The sequence below is a fragment of the Mus caroli genome, unplaced genomic scaffold (genome assembly GCF_978045245.1).
Source record: "Mus caroli unplaced genomic scaffold, Mus_caroli_1 scaffold_2, whole genome shotgun sequence".
NCBI classification, from domain to species: domain Eukaryota; kingdom Metazoa; phylum Chordata; class Mammalia; order Rodentia; family Muridae; genus Mus; species Mus caroli.
Window position 1 is genome coordinate 49,194,714 of NW_028227257.1, and position 19,271 is coordinate 49,213,984.

Below are 19,271 nucleotides of genomic sequence, written 5' to 3' on the forward strand. Positions count from 1 at the left end.
TGTCTTCAGACACTCCAGAAGAGGGCGCCAGATCTCGTTACGGATGGTTGTGAGCCACCATGTGGTTGCTGGGATTTGAACTCTGGACCTTCGGAAGAGCAGTCGGGTGCTCTTACCCACTGAGCCATCTCACCAGCCCCGAAATGTTTATGTCCTTACTAGTCACATCGTTTATGTTCTGCACAACTCCAGTTCTTCTGTATGCTATGCAACAAACACTCTACTCCTGAGCCACTCCCCAACCCAGTCACGCCATTTTAAGGTCTTAAACTTCAGCAGGGTATGGTGGCACATTTTGTAATCCGGCTCTCTTGTTCTCCCAACACTTGGAAAATTGAGGTAAATGGATCACCATTTCAAGGCCAGCCTGTCCACATACTAAGTTCAAGGCAAGGCTGGATAGCAAAACCCTCTTTCAACCCTCTCTCTAGAAAACTTAGATTTCACATTACCCCAGTGTATATAGTTTGTGCTATAGAACAATTCTATAGAAACAGAAAACTTTAACAAGAGTTTCCCTACTCTGTGTATTAAGCATTTTACTAGTTTATAGAGTTACTGTCACAGGATTACTAGAGCTTAAGTTTATGCCATGTTAAGGCCTGCCCTCTGTTTATTCCTCTCCTGCCCTTTTTGTGGTACTAAAGGTTGGTCCTAAAAGCTTTACACATAGCCGGGCGATGGTGGCGCACGCCTTTAATCCCAACACTTGGGAGGCAGAGACAGGCGGATTTCTGAGTTCGAGGCAAGTGAGTTCCAGGACAGCCAGAGCTACACAGAGAAACCCTGTCTTGAAAAAAACAAACAACAACAACAAAAAAAAAAAAGCCTTACACATACAGGCAATAACTCTTCCACTAAGCTATATGTTCTGGGTAGTTTTATTATTGCTAATTTTTATTTTCATATGGGGTCTCTCCAAGTTTCCCAGACTGGCCTTGAACGCTCTATAATACAGAGAGGCGTTGAACTTGAGAGGCTCCCACCTCAGGAGATCTTAGGCATGTACTACCATATCCTGTCTCTTAAAAGAAAATACCACAGAATGCCTAGGGCTTTCTCAGGCTTTGGAAGGAGGATTGCAAAGATAAAAGGCCCTGAAATTCAGATGTTGTTAGTATCTTAAAATCTGCCTGTAATTAGAATATGATGCGTTTCATCCCTAAAACTGTGTCTTGAGCTCCTTAGTGTGATTGATCCAAGCTTGATGAAAGTATTGATTGGTCAGATCCTGAGCTCTGTTGAAGGTAAACCCTTGCCTGTGGCTGTAGGAGTTGGCAGAGGCCTCTGTGGTAGTTGAGATCCAGACAGAGGTTCTGCCCTTCAGAGTGCTGACAGCTGAGGAGGAAGAGCCCGTCTCCTTGAACTGCTTCTGGTCCAGTACTTTTTCCCTTCCCTAGCCCAGTGGCTTTTACTGTCATAAGACTTCTTGCTGTTCAGCTTCCCAGTCATTCCTGTCCTTCATGTGTCCTTGGTCAGGCAGGCTGCCCAGTACCTAATCCCTAAAAACTTGCTTTAGCCTCAGACCATTATCCTTAAACATTTCTGTTTTTAATTTAACCCAGATAAAATCACAGCATGTGTGTTTTCCTCAGGCTTGCTTTGGGGTTCAGATTTATGCTGCTAGAATTTATTCAGATTGTGTTGTGTTTGCTTGGGGCCAGCACAGCAGTGCAGTGGGGAGCAGAGCTTGCAGAGGATGTACTTGGGCAGCAGACTGCTGCTGTGTCCAAGGAGGCTGAGACAGGTACAAGGTTGTAATGACAAAAATGAAGAAGATTACATCAGATATTTCAAAACCAACTGTGACATTGCTGACTAATAACAAAACCAGGTGTAACTTTAAGGTGAAACAGACATTGCTAGGTAGATGTCCTTGTAGAAGTACTTTATTATTATTATTATTAATTATTTTTTATTGGGTATTTATTTCACTTACATTTCCAATGCTATCCCAAAAGTCCCCCCACCGCTCTCCCACTTTTTAATTTAAGGGTGCAGTGGACTCTATACAAGCTATGGCTCTGGCACTCTTCTGTGATATCCACTATTAAGCAATCATAATTTTAAATTATTCATAATTTGACATTACTTCCCTTTTGGAAGGGTTGACATAAAGGGGCTCAATTTAGATTCTTAAAACTTTCACCATTCACAGCTGTACAATTTCATATAGTTCATTGATTTTCATAGCTCCAAAGTATTCCTTTATATGAAAATGAGGGAGCTGGAGAGATGGCTCAGCAGTTAAGAGCACTGACTGCTCTTCCAGAGGTCCTGAGTTCAATTCCCAGCAACCACATGGTGGCTCACAACCATCTGTAATGGAATCTAATGTCCTTTTCTGGTATGTCTGAAGACAGCAACAGTGTACTCACACACATAACAATCTTAAAAAAATTTTTTTTACCCATCTATACACATAAAATAAATAAAGTGATAAATGCCTTATTTCCTTCCTTCCTCCCTTTCTTCCTTCCTTCCTTCCTTCTTTTCTTTCTCCTTCTTTCTGTCTTTCTGTCTTTCTTGGTAGAGTGGAAGCACCTTCACAGGTGCCTGAGGAATGCTGCCTCTTGTCTGACTGCCAGAAATCCTTCTGTAGTCCAGGCTGCGCCCATTGCTGGTTATTTGCACTGCCTTTTGAAGTCTGGGGAACTGGAGTTTTCTTTTGCACCCGACACTAAGTCAGAAGTTTTTTCTGCTTTGTAGTATGTGATAAGAGGCCAATTTACAATATAGAGGTGTAAGTGCCTGTCCCAGCAACAATCTTTGACTAAAATTCTTTGCCCATTGCTCTGCAAATGCCAGTGGTTCTCATAAATTCAGTGTAGGCAAACCTACCACTGAGCTAAATCCCCAACCTCTAAATCAAGTCTTGTTCTATGGCACCTCTGTTCTGTTCCATTATTCAATTCTTCCTTGAGAAGATACCATATTGTCTCAAGTTAGATTTCTAGTACATTTTAGACTGGGTAACTGTGGTGGTTTGAATATGCTTGGCTCAGGGAGTGGTACTTTTTGAAAGTGTGGCCTTGTTGGAGTAGGTGTGGCCTTTTTGGAGTAGGTGTGGCACTGTGGGTGTGGGCTATAAGACCCTTATCCTAGCTGCCTGGAAGCCAGTATTCTGCTAGCTCCCATATTCAGATGAAGATGTAGAATTCTCAGATCCTCCTGTACTATGCCTGCCTGGATGCTGCCTTGATGATAGAGAACTGAACCTCTGAACCTGTAAGCCAGTCCCAATTAAATGTTGTCCTTATAAGAATTGCTTTAGTCAGCCGGGTGTGGTGGCGCACGCCTTTAATCCCAGCACTCGGGAAGCAGAGGCAGGCAGATTTCTGAGTTCGAGGCCAGCCTGGTCTACAAAGTGAGTTCCAGGACAGCCAGGGCTATACAGAGAAACCCTGTCTCGAAAAACCAAAAAAAAAAAAAAAAAAAAAAAAAAAAAAAAATTGCCTTAGTCACAGTGTTTGTTCACAACTGTAAAATCCTAACTAAGATATTGACTTAGGCAGGCAGTGGTAGCGCATGCCTTTAATCCCAGCACTTGGGAGGCAGAGGCAGGTAGATTTCTGAGTTCGAGGCCAACCTGGTCTACAGAGTGAGTTCCAGGACAGCCAGGGCTATCCTGAGCTTTTGTTCCCACCGGCAAGAACACACTCAGGACAACCGGAATCTTCTGCGGCAAAGCTTTATTGCTTACTTCTCAGGAAGACCCCGACCCCAGAAAATGGAGTCCCTTATATAGCGCTCAGCCATGACGTTTCAGCACCTGATGTGGCATGACAGCTCCTGATTCGTTGCTTGCCCATCACCCCACTATTACACCCCGAGAATGGGCAGTGACTAGGAGTGAGTTCACTCTTGCACTTGCGCACAAGGCTTGTTTACTAGTTAGTCACAGCGGAGGCCAGCGCCATCTTATAATGGCGATTGCTCGCGGCACACACGGCTCTCCACACAGGGCTACACAGAGAAACCCTGTCTCAAAAAAACAAAAAAATAAAAAAAATAAAAAGACAGTGACTTAAATAATAAATCTCTTAGGCAATTCTAGAGTGTAGGAAGTCCAAAATTAAAAGTAGAGACAAGGTAGGTTTTGTTTTGAGACTGCTAGCTTTTGCTTATAGGAGGCTATAACAACTTCTGTACACAGGGGTAAACAGGAAGGGTAAGCCCTTTGGGTTGCATTCTCATGGGGTTTTGTTTGGTTTGGGTTTTGTTCTGATATTGATTGGTTGGTCGGTTGGTTGGTTGGTTGTGACAGTGTCTCACAGTATAGCCCTGACCAGCTGGAAACTTACTCTATAGACCACACTGGCCTCGAACTCACAGAGATCTGCCTCCCAGGGTTATGATTATGCTTTCTAATTAATTTGTCTTTATTTATGTCCGGATGTTTTAATCTCTCCATCTTTTTTCAAGATTTTTTTTTCCTGATTTCTTGTCATCCTCTTGATTCATTCTATAGGTAAAACTCTCCATAGAGCCTTTTGTTTGAATTACTGAATTTTTCATTTTTTTAAAGATTTATTTATTTTTATTATATGTAAGTACACTGTAGCTGTCTTCAGACACTCCAGAAGAGGGAGTCATATCTCATTTCGGGTGGTTGTGAGCCACCATGTGGTTGCTGGGATTTGAACTCTGGACCTTCGGAAGAGCAGTCGGGTGCTCTTAACTGCTGAGCCATCTCACCAGCCCGAATTTTTCATTTTTTTTTCAAGTTTTTTTTTTTAATATTTTTTATTACGTATTTTCCTCAATTACATTTCCAATGCTATCCCAAAAGTCCCCCATACCCCCCCACTTCCCTACCCACCCATTCCCATTCTTTTGGCCCTGGCATTCCCCTGTATTGGGGCATATAAAGTTTGCAAGTCCAATGGGCCTCTCTTTCCAGTGATGGCCGACTAGGCCATCTTTCGATACATATGCAGCTAGAGACAAGAGCTCCGGGGTACTGGTTAGTTCATCATGTTGTTCCCCCTATAGGGTTGCAGATCCCTTTAACTCCTTGGGTACTTTCTCTAGCTTCTCCATTGGGAGCCCTGTGATCCATCCAATAGCTGACTGTGAGCATCCACTTCTGTGTTTGCTAGGCCCCGGCATTGTCTCACAAGAGTCAGCTATATCTGGGTCCTTTCAGCAAAATCTTGCTAGTGTATGCAATGGTGTCAGCGTTTGGAAGGTGATTATGGGATGGATCCCTGGATATGGCAGTCTCTAGATGGTCCATCCTTTCATCACAGCTCCAAACTTTGTGAATTTTTCATTTTTAATTTGATTGTTTTTTGATATTTTATTGAATTCCATGTTCATATACTATGTTGATTTTATATATTCACTCAGCTACTATTTGTGTTTTTTAGAATTTGTCCAGTGGTTTATTTGTATTCTCTTTGATTTCTTTTTCTTTTTTTAAAATTTATTTATTTTATTTATACAAGTACACTGTTGCTATCTTCATACACACCAGAAGAGGGCATCAGATCTCATTACAGATGGCTGTGAGCCACCATGTGGTTGCTGGGAATTGAACTCAGAACCTCTGGAAGGGCAGTCAATGATCTTAACCACTGAGCCATCTCTCCAGCTTCCCCTCTTTGATTTCTTTAAACATACATTGAACTAGTCTCTTGGATTCTTTGTCTGGAGTTTCATTTATTACCAGGATTAGTAATTTTGGAGGGGTCCTTTGACCTTGGTTTTCCCTGATTCTTGGGTTGTTTGTTTGGTTGTTTGTTTTGCTTTGGCATTGTATATTCTTCAACTTGTTTTGTTGAAATTCTTTTAATTCTTTCATTGGAAATACTTACAATATTGAAGGCAGTCGTGGGTTAAGGCCCTCTTCTCCTCTGCTCGGTTAGTGTTTGAGTTACAAGCTTGATGTCCAGTACTCACCTGAGAGTAGAACAGCGTCTACAAACACTAGCAAACAGTACATTTACTACGAAAGTACAGTAATGGCCAGATAAAAAGGGTCATCCCTTAAGTGCCAGTCATGGTCAGAATTACAAGCCCTACAAGGTCATGTGTACTGATGAAGCTGAGAGAAACGTAAATAGAAAGGGGAAATGGTAGGAAAGGAGGAGGTGTGAGGCAGTTAAGTCTGAAGGTAGATGAAAATATTCAGTCAGATACTCTAAAAAACCCCAGCTCTTAGACGTCTGGGGCAGACTCTACAGAGAAGGCCAGCCAATATCCTTTGAAAAAGTCTATGAAAAGGGAAAATACTGGGGCAAGAGGAGGCGACAGAGAGAGGGCATAAACAGCAGACTGCTAAATTATCATTGGATAGTGCATAATTTAGAAGACCGCTGGATGGGGCTGTTAAGTAAGCATGCTGTCTGGCCTGCTTGCTCTTCCCAGGCTTTGGGCTCTTAGATTTCTTTCCCTAGTTCCCTGGGCCTGTCACACACCACACACACACACAAACACACACACACACCCGAATGCACCTTATCTGAGTTGGGTTTTAGGGGCAGAGTATGGCCCTGGGCAGTCTTCCAGGCAGTCAGCTGAGATCAAGCAGCAGATGCTGTCCCAGTCAGTAGAAATCCTGGCCATCTGCTGATGGTGTGCCCTCTCCTTTCCTCTCCTGCTTTGTAAAGCTGGAGATAGGGGCTGAAGGAGACGACCTAGCAGTTAAGGGCACTGGCTGCTCTTCCTGAAGACCTAGATTCTATTTCCAACACCCACATAGTTGCTCACAACCACCTGTAACTCTAGTCCCAGGGGATCGTATGCCTTTCTTGAGCGCTATGTACATGTGGTAAAACACCCATACACATAAAACAATAAATAATAATAAAATATAGAGCTATCCAGCTGGGCAGTGGTAGCACATACCTTTAATCCCAACACTCAGGAGGCAGAGGAAGGCAGCTTGATGATTTCAAGGCCAGCCTGCTCTATAGAGTGAGTTCCAGGACAAAAAAAAAAAAAAAAAGGGGGGCTACACAAAAAATCCTGTCTCAGAAAGTCAGTAATAATAAAAAATTAAAAAGTAGAGCGATCCAGCTGTGCACACACCTCTGAGGGCTGTTACATAGGTTCCCTGGATGTTCTAATGTTGCGGCTGCCTGTTTGCCACACTCTTAGAACATTGTTCTTGAGCAGAACTCTACTATTCTGCTGTCTTTTTCTCTCTGTCTGTTTTAAAGATTTTCATTTTAGTACTGACTCTTACTTGGTTTTGTTTTATTTTGTTCTGTGAGGTGCTGGGGCTTCGACTTCTGCACCACCCACCTGCAGGCCGTTTGCTCTGGGTGGGGCTGTCTCTGGGCTTCTTGATTTGCTTGTACTCAGGATTGGCTTAGCTTTATGGATTAGTATATTTATACTTTTCCACAAAATAGAATAGAGAAATTCTTCTTTCGTTTCTTTTTCTTTCAGTTAGGGAGTGAGATAGAGTCTTTCTGTGTAGCCCAGGATAGCCTCAAACTTGCACAAACAGCCTCCAGGTGAGTGCCACCACTAACCTTTTCCATCCCAGTAGCGTGTGTGTAGGGTTCATTGAAAGTCTATCATCCCCTCTCCATCAGCGAAGTTGTTCTGAATGGTTTTTCTTAGCATTTTATGTTGCATAGTGTCTATCTCACTGATTCTTGAAGCAGAGTCTCTCCCCGTGGCTCAGGCTTCAGACTAGAAGGCATTGTGCAGCAGTGCTAGCTTTGTATGGATAGTGATCTCACTGCAGCCTCCCGAGTGCTTGGGCTGTAGGCTTGTGCCATGCCCAGCTTGTATCCTATCTTGCTTGTATCCTATGTCTGTCCATTTTTCCATATTGTGTATTGCTCTAGAACCCTGAGCTCATCAGAACCTAAGGAAGCTTAAGTGCCAAAAATAGAGTAGGATGGTCCTTGCATAAACCTTCTCTACTGTGAGCCGGCCCAGATCTGTACTGCAGGCTCCAGGTAATTTAATCCCGTGTGGACGCCGTGTAAATGACTTTTAGCTTGAAATGGTTAGAAGAATGACCAGAAAGAGTGTGTGTGAGTGTGTGTGTGTGTGTGTGTGTGTGTGTGTGTGCGTGCGTGCATGTGCGCTTGTGTGTGAAGAGCAAGAGTGCCTAACCACTCAGTATCTCTCCTTGAACAGCACACACGGCCTTTGTTCTAGAAACTGTCCTCCCCTGGACCTTTTTGTGGCCCCTAAGATTCGTACTGACGTGTGCCTTGCACGATGCCACTAACCTTGTCTGTTGTTATTTCTGTATTTTTCATCTGTAAGAGTTCATTTTGAATCTTTTAAAAATTAATTCTTTATATACCAAGCTAATGTAGTTCTTCCAGATTCTTGAACATCTAGAATATGGTTATAATCATTGACTTGATCAGGCCCTGCCACCGAGGTGTTGTGGTTGTGTCTTTGTTTTGTTTGTTTTGGTTTTTGAGACCAGGCAGGCCTAGAACTCACAGCGATACCCTGCCTCTGCTTCCCGATGCTAGAATTAAAGGTGTGGGCCAGCACACCCGATGTCTGACTTTACTTTGAAGCTTTGTTCATTAGACAGGAATTTTGCATTACCTGGTTTGGAATCCTTCTCAGGATCACTGTTCCTGTAAAATAATGACATTTTCTTCTGTGGCTGGTGGCAGCGGGTAGAATTTCCAACGTCAGGGGTCTTTTTGAATGCTTGTTTTACATATGAATATCTAGTTTTTACAGCCCCATTTGTTGAAAAGACTTTTCTTTCTCCTTTGACTTGTCTTTGTTGGAAATGCGTTTATTTAATTACCTTTGTTAAAAATCAACTGACCATGTGTATATAGGTTTACTGTTCCCTGTAGGGCTCTGTGAATGGTTGCTTCTTGCTCCTTCCTTCTCCTACCCTGATCAAATGGGACAGTGTTTTATTGCTGCTGTTACTGCTGTTGTTGTTTCTCTCTCTCTCTCTCTCTCTCTCTCTCTCTCTCTCTCTCTCTCTCTCTCCCTCCCTCCCTCCCTCCCTCCCTCCTTCCTCCCTCCCTTTTGGGATAGTTTGTTCAACAATAAGGAGCAGAGGTGCAGTTCACATGCATGGGACAAAACACTCTGGAGACTAAGTTGTTTTTACCTATAGGACAGGGTAGTCTATAGGACAGGGTAGTCTATAGGACAGGGTAGTCTATAGGACAGGGTAGTCTGGGCAGTAAAGGTCTGCCTTCACACTGCCCATATTCATTTCGCTTATGTCCACAGGAGGCTGGTGACAGATACTTTAAAAAAAGATTAAAGTTGGGCTATAGAGATGGCCCAGCAATTAAGAGCATTGGCTGACCTTGTGGCAGTCTTTCTGGAGTAAACATTTTGACACTGGTTAGGAGTGGCAAACTGGAGATGTCACAGCTTCCTGAAGGAAGCCAGGACAGCCCCTGAAAGGGCTTGGTTCTGGGTCCAGTTTGCATGTTCATTTTGTCCTCTAAAACCACAAGATGGGTGAGCGAGCAAGAAAGATTTTACACAAGTGTGCATGGCTGTCATCTTTTTTCATGGCTGTTGTAAGCTTTCAGCTTTTGTGGTCCTCTTGTTAAGGGCAGTAACCCATTGTTCCGGCTATTTCTCTAGGTCACTGTTCCAGGTAACATATGGAGTCTTGCTTAGAAATGAGCAATGCTTTAAGTAAATCACTAAATAAGTCAGCAAGTCAGAATCTCATAGTTGGTCTTGTCTGCCTTATTTAGTCTCACAGAGGACTCAAGCATAATTTCTAGCTCCCACATGATGACTTACAGTCACCTGTACTCCAATCCCAGGGCATCCAGCATTTTTGCAGAGAATAAACTATATAGCAGCCTCTCTGATCTTCCTTTAAGGTCTCTTGCTAAGGTCTCCTCAAGGTCCTCTGGCTTCCATAACGATTGCGCACACGTGGTGCATACACATATATACAGGCAAACACTCATACACATAAAAGAAAAATAAAAGAAAAATGTAAAAGAATGTTTCCAGGGACTAGAGCATTAACCCACCCACAATGATAGTCAATAGCCGTCTATAATTTCAGTTATATTTTATTCTCTCTTCTGATGTCTGTGGGCACTAGGTATACATGGAATATATATACATACATGCAGGCGAACATTTATACACATAAATACATCTAAAAAGAAAGAAAGAGAAAGAAAAGGTTAGGTATTTGTAAAGTAACTGTGGGCATTCCATCTTTTTGGTCCCTAGATGAGCAATATGATCTCTTTAGGGTTGAGCTAGCTTCTGCCAAACCTGGAGAACTCACCAATGTGTTAGATTCTAAAGAGTAATCTCAGGGTGGCAGAAAGGACCATGCAAAGAAAGCAAAAGTAGCCTGGCAAGGCAGTTTCTTTTTGTAAAAAAGCGTGTGTGGACCAGAACCCAGACTGGGCTAGGAAGTGAATGAAACACTAGAAGGAAGGAGGAGGTAACTACTCCAAAGAAAGCAACTAAATCAGAGAGACTATATAGTGATGTAAAGGAGAAAGCGTACAGAGTCCAGGCTGAACATGGTGGGCAGACTAAACCAGACTGTAAGGAGAGATAGGGGAGGAAGAGCAAGAGAGACGCCCCCAACCAAAAGAGGCAACCCAGGCACCAAAATGTCTGAGTTCTGTAGGGATCAGGCCAGGGGAGGGAAGCAGAAGCCCAGCCCACTGGAAGGAGAAGTTCAGGGTAGGGGCGGGGCCCAGGGTTTGGGGAGGATCCACGGACTGAGCGAGACTTGGCCTGGGTTCTCACAGGACACACTTTGGTTTTTATTCTAACACAGGTGATCACAGTATCTTTTCTGATTGGTGTGGGTCTAACCTCACAATCTTTCAAGATTGGCTAATTTTAAAACGATCAGACCAAAAGAAATGATAGGGAAGGGGCAGGAGTCAAGGTCTGGGAGTACAGAGGATCTCTGTGCAAAAAAAGTTTTACCAGGTAGGGAAGATCAAAAGAGTTACATACAGGCTCTCCAAGGTCAGGGAGATATGGAGGAGACATATCCAAATTGTTTTAAACTTATTTCCTTTGACAACTCCCAATAAAGGAATGTGAATCTTGCTTCTCCACATCAGCTGACAATATGTATGCTTGTTGTTGTTGGCTTTTGGTTTTTGTTTTGGGAGGTTGCTTGTTTTGGTTTTTTTCTCTTTGAGATTTTTGGGGATAGGGTCTTTTCTGTGTAGCCCAGGCTAGCCCAACTCCTGGCAGTGGTCCTCCTGCAGCAACTTCCACAGTCACAAGCAAGCACTGAGCAGCCATACCTGATCTTACCCCATTCTTAAGCAAAAACTGTGTCTGTGCTTCATTGCTGTTTGAGGCTCTGGAAGGTTATTTGAGCTTCCCCAGACCAGAAGGATCAGCACGCAGGTTGTGTAAGTGCACCTGATAGTGGTGTCTAATAACCATTACTGCAGTTATTGGATGAAACCCAATGAGGGGGTGGGGTGTCTTCAGAAAAACAGCTCTTAATTATGCTGAGCATATCATTAGGAGTCTTGAGGGCGGGCAGTCAAAAGCAGTTCTGAGATTGGCTAATTTTTAGAGACATTGAAAGGGAAAGGAAAGAAAGAGGGAAGACCTTGGACGTTTAGGTGACTTAAGTTCTGAGAACCAGCAGCCTCTGTCTAACTAAACAAACGTGTTACCACTGACAGGATTAAGCCTGTAGCATGAAGGTTTTACCAGGGGAGATAAAAAGTTTTGAGTTCCTTTCCATAAGCAAAGGTTTTACAGTGTCTAATAGGAAGCTTCAACTTTTTTTTTTAAGTGTTTCTTACAGTCTCCTATGTAATTTGACTTTTAATTTATTGGTTATTTAGACAACCAATAAAGGTAGGAGGAAGGGACAGCCACTTGGAGATGTAGCAAGGTTTCCATAAGCATTATTGCAGAGAATAAACTATGTAGCAGCCTCTCTGACCTTCCTTCAAGGTCTCTTGCTAAACAGGGAGTGAGTTGCAAGAGCAGTGTGGTCAGGGTCATGTCTATTCAAGGCCATTGTTTAGCCTACATAGGTGTATGGCTGTTTTCTGGTTTGTTTTGTTTTGTTTTCCCTGAGTCTCAGAGACACACACAACAAGCTACCACACAAGATAGGCTGGGCCACCCACCCACACATACCAGTCAAATAGACAAGCAGAGAATAGAGATGGATCCCATTAGAAAAAGGTTAAATCACCCCCCTGGAGTACAGTGGTACTATGTCTGTCTTCCAGGTTCTGTGCAGGGCAGGGTTTCAGTTTTCTGTTTCATTGGTTTTGTTTTAGAGAGAAGATTATTTTGTGTGTGTGTGTGTGCGCGCACGCGCGCTCATGCGCTGGTTTTTAGATTTATTAGTTTAGTTGTTTTTTCATTTCTAATATGGAACTAGCTAGCCTTGGTTTACTGTATAACCAAAGGTGATGTTGAACTCCCTAATTCTGCTCAGAGGCAAGTGGATCTCTGAGTTTGGGGCCAACCTGGTCTACACAGAGAGTTCCAGGACAGCCCGGGCTACATAGTGAAACCTTGTCTTGAAAATCATAAGTAAATAAGTAAGTAAATAAAGAAGGCGAGTAGAGGCAGGAGAATGCTTGAGTAAAGAGCCCCGGCCAAGGTGCTGTCCTACTCATCGTGAATTACATCATTGCCTCAGCTCTGTTCCGTCCTGCCTGTTGGATAAGTTCTCAGAGGTGTGTGAAATCTGCTTTCAGGACTGTAGTCCTTCCCTTCCTCAGCATGTGATTCCTTGGGAAATTTTAATTCTTTGGGATATATTATTTGAATACCAAAAGTTGGAACATAAATGTCTTTCTTTAGACTATTTTCTTCTCCTTCCAGGAAGGACACATTATCATTCTAGTCACTTCAAGACTCTAGCCCAAGGATGTAGCACTGCAGCTCTGACCAGCATTATTCTTCTTGTAGGGAGTGTGTATTTCTTCTCTGGTGGCCTTCTCTTTTCTCACCGTCATCACGGAAGTATCGTCATTGCCAAGGAGCATGTGGATGCCGTCTCCTTCTATGATGGGGTATGTGCCACTCATTCCTGGCCTGGGTGCTCTGAGATGCATCCCATTTCCCTTTCCCATTACCGTGTGGCAATGGCAGGAACCCAGTAGCCATTGGAGCAAGCCAGCAAGGAGAATGAGCAGAAAGAAGCCTGTGCACTCCCAGAACACCTCCATGCTTAACCAGAAAGGCCTGCTGGTCAGAGGAGTCAGCCTAGGCCCATGGCCAAGCCTTTAATCCCAAAGACACATTGGAAATAGCTGAAAGACACCTCCAGTGGTTCTTCACACAGACCCAAGGCTCACACCTTCAGAGCTGGAAGGTTCATCCTGTGGAATTGATGGGGCTCTAACATATCCCTTAGCCACAAGAAAGAATTAATACAACAAAGATGTAAAACTTGCTCACTTCCTCCATGACAGTTTAACCTCTCCCTCCACAGATGTGCTCCCTAAGAACATGCACACCGGCATCACTCCTCCCCTTAGGGAGAAGGTGGTAGATCTAGGTTTTCCCCATTATGTAGTCACTGGCCAGAACCTATGTGGTCTCTCTCAGTGCCATAGCGGAGTTCAGGGGTGGGCCTTCCGCCTGGTCTGCTCTCAGCCTCAACTGAACAACATGGAGTAAAGTGGTTTGGATGGACGACTCAACAGATAAATTCATGATCAAATCCTTCTTCAGCAAAAAAGTGTTAGAAACTCGGGAGCATCAGCTAGGCAGACTGAATGACGTTAGCAGATGAGAGAGAGCTTTGTTCATGTTTTGTTTGTTTTGATAGGATTTTCTGTGTAGCTCTGGCTGTCCTAGAACTTACGATGTAGACCAGGCTGGCCTTGAACTCAGAGATTCACCTTCCTTTGCCTCTTGAATGCTGGGATTAAAGGTGTGAGCCACCACCTGGCTTGTTTTCTTGTTTTGTTTAACTTGTCTGTATATGTGTGTATGTACATGAGTGCAGTTTCCTGCGAAAGGCAGAAGAGGGCATTGAATCCAGAGCGCTTTAATTACAGGGAGTTATAAACTGCCTAACATGGAGTGCTAGAACTTGCACTCAAGTTCTCTGGAAGAACAGCAAGCACTCTTACATCACTTAGCCAACCTTCCGTTAAAGGGGTTTTAATAGTAGTTTTTATAAATAGTCTTCAAACATCAGCTGGGTGTACACTTTTGATACCAGCACTTGGGAAGGAGAGGCAGATGGATCTCTGAGTTTGAGGCTAGCCTGGTGATGAACCTGAGTGATGAACAGAGTGAGTTCTGGGATAGCCAGGGCTACACAGAGAAACCCTGTCTCAAAAACAAAACAACAGCAACAACAAAAACAAAAACCAAAATCAAAAAACGAAACCATTTATCATCATCATGATCTTCTTCATGATCTTCCTCCTCCTCCTCTTCCTCCTCCTTTCATCATCAAGAAAGTGTAAGTCATTTAAAAAACAGTGCTAAGGAGTCTGGAGAGATGGCTCAGTGGGTAAGAGCACTGACTGCTCTTCCAAAGGTCCTGAGTTCAATTTCCAGCAACCACATGGTGGCTCACAACCATCTGCAATGTGTGATCTGGCGCTCTCTTCTGGTGTGTTGGAAGACAAGACAACTACAGTGTACTCTATATACAGAAAATAAATAAATCTTAAAAAAAAAAAAAAAAAAGAAGAAAGGACTTGTTGGTCCAACAAAGGATCCAGGTTCAGTTCCCAGCACTCACATGGCAGCTCACAACCATCAATAATTCTAGTTCCAGGGGATCTTTTTCTTTTTTTAAGTTGTTTATTTTTTAAAGATTTTTTTTTTAAGAGCCACCATGTGGTTGCTGGGAACTCAGAACCTTTGGAAGAGCAGTGAGTGCTCTTAACCACTGAGCCGTCATCTCACCAGCCCATTCCAGGGGATCTTATGTCCTCTTCTGACTTTCATGGATATCAGGCGCACATATGGTACACATACATATATCTAGGCAACACATTCATTGTAAACTCACCTTATATTTTTATCTCCATCTAGCTTCCAAATGAATGAAACTCATGCTATGATGTATTTATTAGGCTCTGCACAATTACTGGGGGGTTGCCCCTAATCTCATTCTCTAACAATTGGCCGGCTTCCCTAGTGTGCTCCCCAAATGCTTGCTGTTTGAAACTTTCTACGTTACCTCTGCTCCAGCAGTCTTGTGTTCTGGGGAGGCATTTCACTCTGGTCCATCATGACTAATGGAGACCTCCTGTTCTCTCTGTCTTCTCCTCCTCTGTGCTCCCCCTCTCTTCTTTCTCCTCCTTTCTCCCCTACATGTGACCCCAGCCAGATAACTGAAAATCAACCTAACTCTATTCCATCTAGTAATTGGCTGTAGCCATTTTTATTTAACCAATAGCTTTAAGTTGGGGTGCAGAGTTTGCGCAACAAATGATGGTGTATGTAAAAATTCATTTGTCTTGGGGCCCCAGATCTTGGGGCACAGAATTTAGCACTTGAATAATAGCAGTACCAAATCAACCCTCAACAATAGGCTTAGATTTTTCAAAACCTACTTTTAATACAGGTTCTTAAACCTCCCTTCTAGCCCACCACCCACCAGAGGTGGTGGAAAGGAAGGGTTAATAGAGCAAAGGAGGGTGTGGACCTGTTTAGACATAGTTCTTTGAAGCAAATCCAATCTGTGTTGTCAAGATATCAGCAGTACATTTTACCTGAGTCAGCAGGGAGCAGCAGCTCCATCCACTCACAAACACCATTCACGAATCAGCTATGTCTGGTTGATCTAGAAGAAACTACAAGGCTCTGCCAATCCACCTTAATCTGAGGAAGCGGCAAGAAGCTTCCAGAACACCACCAGAAGTTTTGTTGGTGTGTTACTCTCTATGGAGTCACAACAAATGATGACCAACAAAAAATGGTAAGGTGTACCAATACCACCCAGCATTGTCAGTGGAGACCAGTGTTAGCAAAGCCCAACAATGACCAGTAAAGAATGGCAAGGTGTACCAATGCTGTCCAGCATCATCCACTGTCTATTGGGTTATACTATATCCTCTCTAAACATCACATGTCCCTCAAGCTCTAGCAGAACATCACAGGCCCTTTCACCAGGCTGCTTCCAGAAAAACACCACGTGTCTGTTCTCAGCAAAACATCCTCTCATAAGACAGTTCCAGAAAAATATCGCATGACACAGCTGAGTCTCCAAAGAAACCAGAAATTTCCACTTCACCCAACAATTCATAAAGTAAATTAAATCTTTAAAACAAAATGAAAAACAGTGTTGGGATAGCAAGGTTAGCTAACCTGTGGGAGTAGTGTTTGGTTTGGCTTGGTTTTTGAGACAGGGTCTCTCTATATAGTGCTGGCTGTCCTGGAACTCACTATGTAGACCAGGCTTGGCCTTGAACTGGAAGAGATCCACCTGCCTCTGCCTCCCTAGTGCTGGGATTAAAGGCATACGCCACAACTGCCCAGCTTCTGAGTTCCAGGAGAGCCAAGATTACACAGAGAAAACTTGTCTTGAAAAACAAAAAGTTAACTAATTGATTGATTGATTAATGATTTTCAAAAAATTAGCTAGAAATGGTTTCACATGCCTTTGATCCCAGAACTTGGGAGGCAGAGGTTGGTGGATCTCTTTAGTTTGAGGCCAGCCTGGTCTACAGAGTAAGTTTCAGGACAGCCAGGAATACATAGAGAAACATTGTCACCAAACAACAAAAACAAAATTTAAAGTAGGGTCTAAAGAGATGGCTCGGTGGTTAAAAGTACTTGCTGCTCTTCTGTAGAATCAAGTACCCACGTTGAGTTGCTCACTATGACCTTTAACTCCAAAAGGACTCGGTCTGTGCTCTGGCCTCTCCTACTACCTGCATTCACATGCAGCCATGTACACATATATAATTGAATAAATCCTTTTAATCAAAATAAATGTCTAATAGATTTAAATAATTTTATCTTTTAATTTTTTCTTTAACTTATTACTGGTAAGGAAGAGGCACTTATACTACATGGTACACACATGGAGATCTGAGAGCAGTGTTCAGGAGTAAATTAAGCTTATGAAATATTTAAAAGCCCTAGTGACCAAGCCCGCTCAGTCAGTCAACAGGTTCTCCAGCACTGGAGTGAGGATTTAAAAGAAAAAAGACAGTTAGACAAAATTGTAGCGTGTCCCCAGTCAATTCTGAGACTGAAGGCAAATTTAATTTTTCCAATCCACTTTTTTTTTTTTGTTTGTTTTTTGTTTTTTTCGAGACAGGGTTTCTCCATGTAGCCCTGGCTGTCCTGGCACTCACTTTGTAGACCAGGCTGGCCTCGAACTCAGAAATCCGCCTGCCTCTGCCTCCCAAGTGCTGGGATTAAAGGCGTGCGCCACCACGCCCGGCTACCCAATCCACTTTTTATATGATTTTAATTATATGCAGGTATTTTGGGCGAGCATTACAATAAGAAACTAACAAAGCGGTAAGCTAAGTCCCATGATTACTCCCATGACAGTTGTTTAAAAGGGCTTGTCATAATGACCTAAATACTTGAGCCCACTTCCTTGTCCAAGCCCTAAGTCTGACTCTTGCCTGAAGCCTAGTTCTTCTGTTGCACCCTAAGACTAAAATTCCTGCCTTACCCTACTTCCCTTTTACAGCCTAAAGTTAGATTCTTGCCAAAACTTACTTCCTTATCATGCCCTGAGCTTACTTCCTTGTCATGGCCAATGTCAGATTCCTGCTGAGCGGCACCCCAAAAGGCTCTCCACACCCTAGATGTGGTGGCAGTCCCTAACTGTAACTGCAGCACTCAGTAGTGGATGCCAGAAGATTGCATAGCTTTGAGGCCAGCCAGGTCCACATAGGAAGTTCATGCAGCCTCGGCTATAGAGAAAGCCCTTGTGCGCTAACTTCCTTCAGTGGTTGTAACAAATACTCTGACAAAAGGCAGTTTAGCCAGTAAAGGAGTGACAGGTTACAGTTGATTAGGGAAGGGAAGTCACAGTGGTAAGAACTTGAAGCAGATAGTCATATTGCCTCCATAGTCAAGAGCAAAGAATGGCCTGAAGAGAGACGTCTGAGCAGTTAAAATTACTGGCTTCTCTAACAGAAGGCCTGACATCTATTCCCAGCACCCCTGTGGCAGCTCATGACCATTCCCAGGGAATCCAGTGTCCTCCTCTGATCTCTATTGGTAGTGCACACACATAGTGCACAGACAGACATGCACACAGAACACTCTTACATAAAATTAAAATAACAAGAGCAGAGATAAATGGACACATCCTTGCTTGCTTGCTTGTTGTTTAGCTTTGCCTTTCTTACACTGTTAAGGATCCCTTGCCTAGAAAGTGACGCCTCTGGTGCAGTCCCCCGCAGATGAGTTCATAGGCCAGCCTGTTCTAACCTCATTCTTGCTTGGTTTGTTTGCTTGTCTGCTTGCTAGTGCTCACTTGGCTTTTTCTACTCATACGGTCTCCATTCATACACATACAGGGAATGGTTGCTACCCACATCTGGCTGGGTCTTCCCACATCACTTACTAATCAAGACAGTCCTCCATAAACACACTTACAGCCAACTTGTTATGACAATTCCTCAATTAAGATTCTTCCTAGGTGATTCCAGATTATGTCAAATTGACAGATTAAAAACTAACCATCACACCAGGCACAAACCTTTAATCCCAGTACACTAGAGGCTGAGGCAGGTGGGTCTCTGTGATTTCAAGGCCAGCCTCATTTACATAACTAGTTCTATGACAGTCTGGGCTATATAATAGACCCTCTTTCAAGCAAACAAGAATGAAACATCATACCATGTCTTTTAAAAATTAATTTAAGTTCTAAAGAAGGCTAGAGATAGGCTGGAGAGATGGCTCAGCGATTAAGAGCACTGATTGCTGCTCTTCCAGAAGTCCTGAGTTCAATTCCCAGCAACCACATGGTGGCTCACAACCATCTGTAATGGTTGCACTCTTCTACTGTGTGTCTGAAGACAGTGACAGTGTACTCATATAAATAAAATTTTTAAAATCTTTTTAAAAAGGGCTAGAGATGACTCAGTGGTTAAAGTACTTGCTTAAGCTGAGGCTGGGCATGGTGGTGGCATGGGCCTTTATTCCCAGCACTTTGTAAGTTCAGGTACTGTTGAAGGATATTTGATCATACTGTGACTCCTGAGATTGCTCTTCCTTGGAGTAGAAGTTAACATGGGGAATGTGTGGAAGTCAGAGAATTTGTGGGACGTGATTCTCTCCCTCCACTTTGTAGATCTCCAGAGATCAAACTCAGGTTGTCAGGCTTGGCAGCAATCACTTTTACCAGCTGGGCCATCTCACAGGCTCAAATCAGTGTTACA

General features: G+C 43.3%; 1 protein-coding gene across 2 annotated transcripts in view; it reads left to right on the forward strand.

The window, feature by feature from the left end:
* Dnaaf9 (dynein axonemal assembly factor 9) overlaps nt 1–19,271 on the forward strand; it is a 142,755-nt gene that overhangs the window by 85,746 nt on the left and 37,738 nt on the right. For both annotated transcript variants that reach the window (XM_021151874.2, XM_021151883.2), the window contains exon 21: nt 12,859–12,962. In XM_021151874.2, the coding sequence (XP_021007533.1) occupies nt 12,859–12,962 (104 nt within the window). The remainder of the gene's footprint in view (nt 1–12,858; nt 12,963–19,271) is intronic.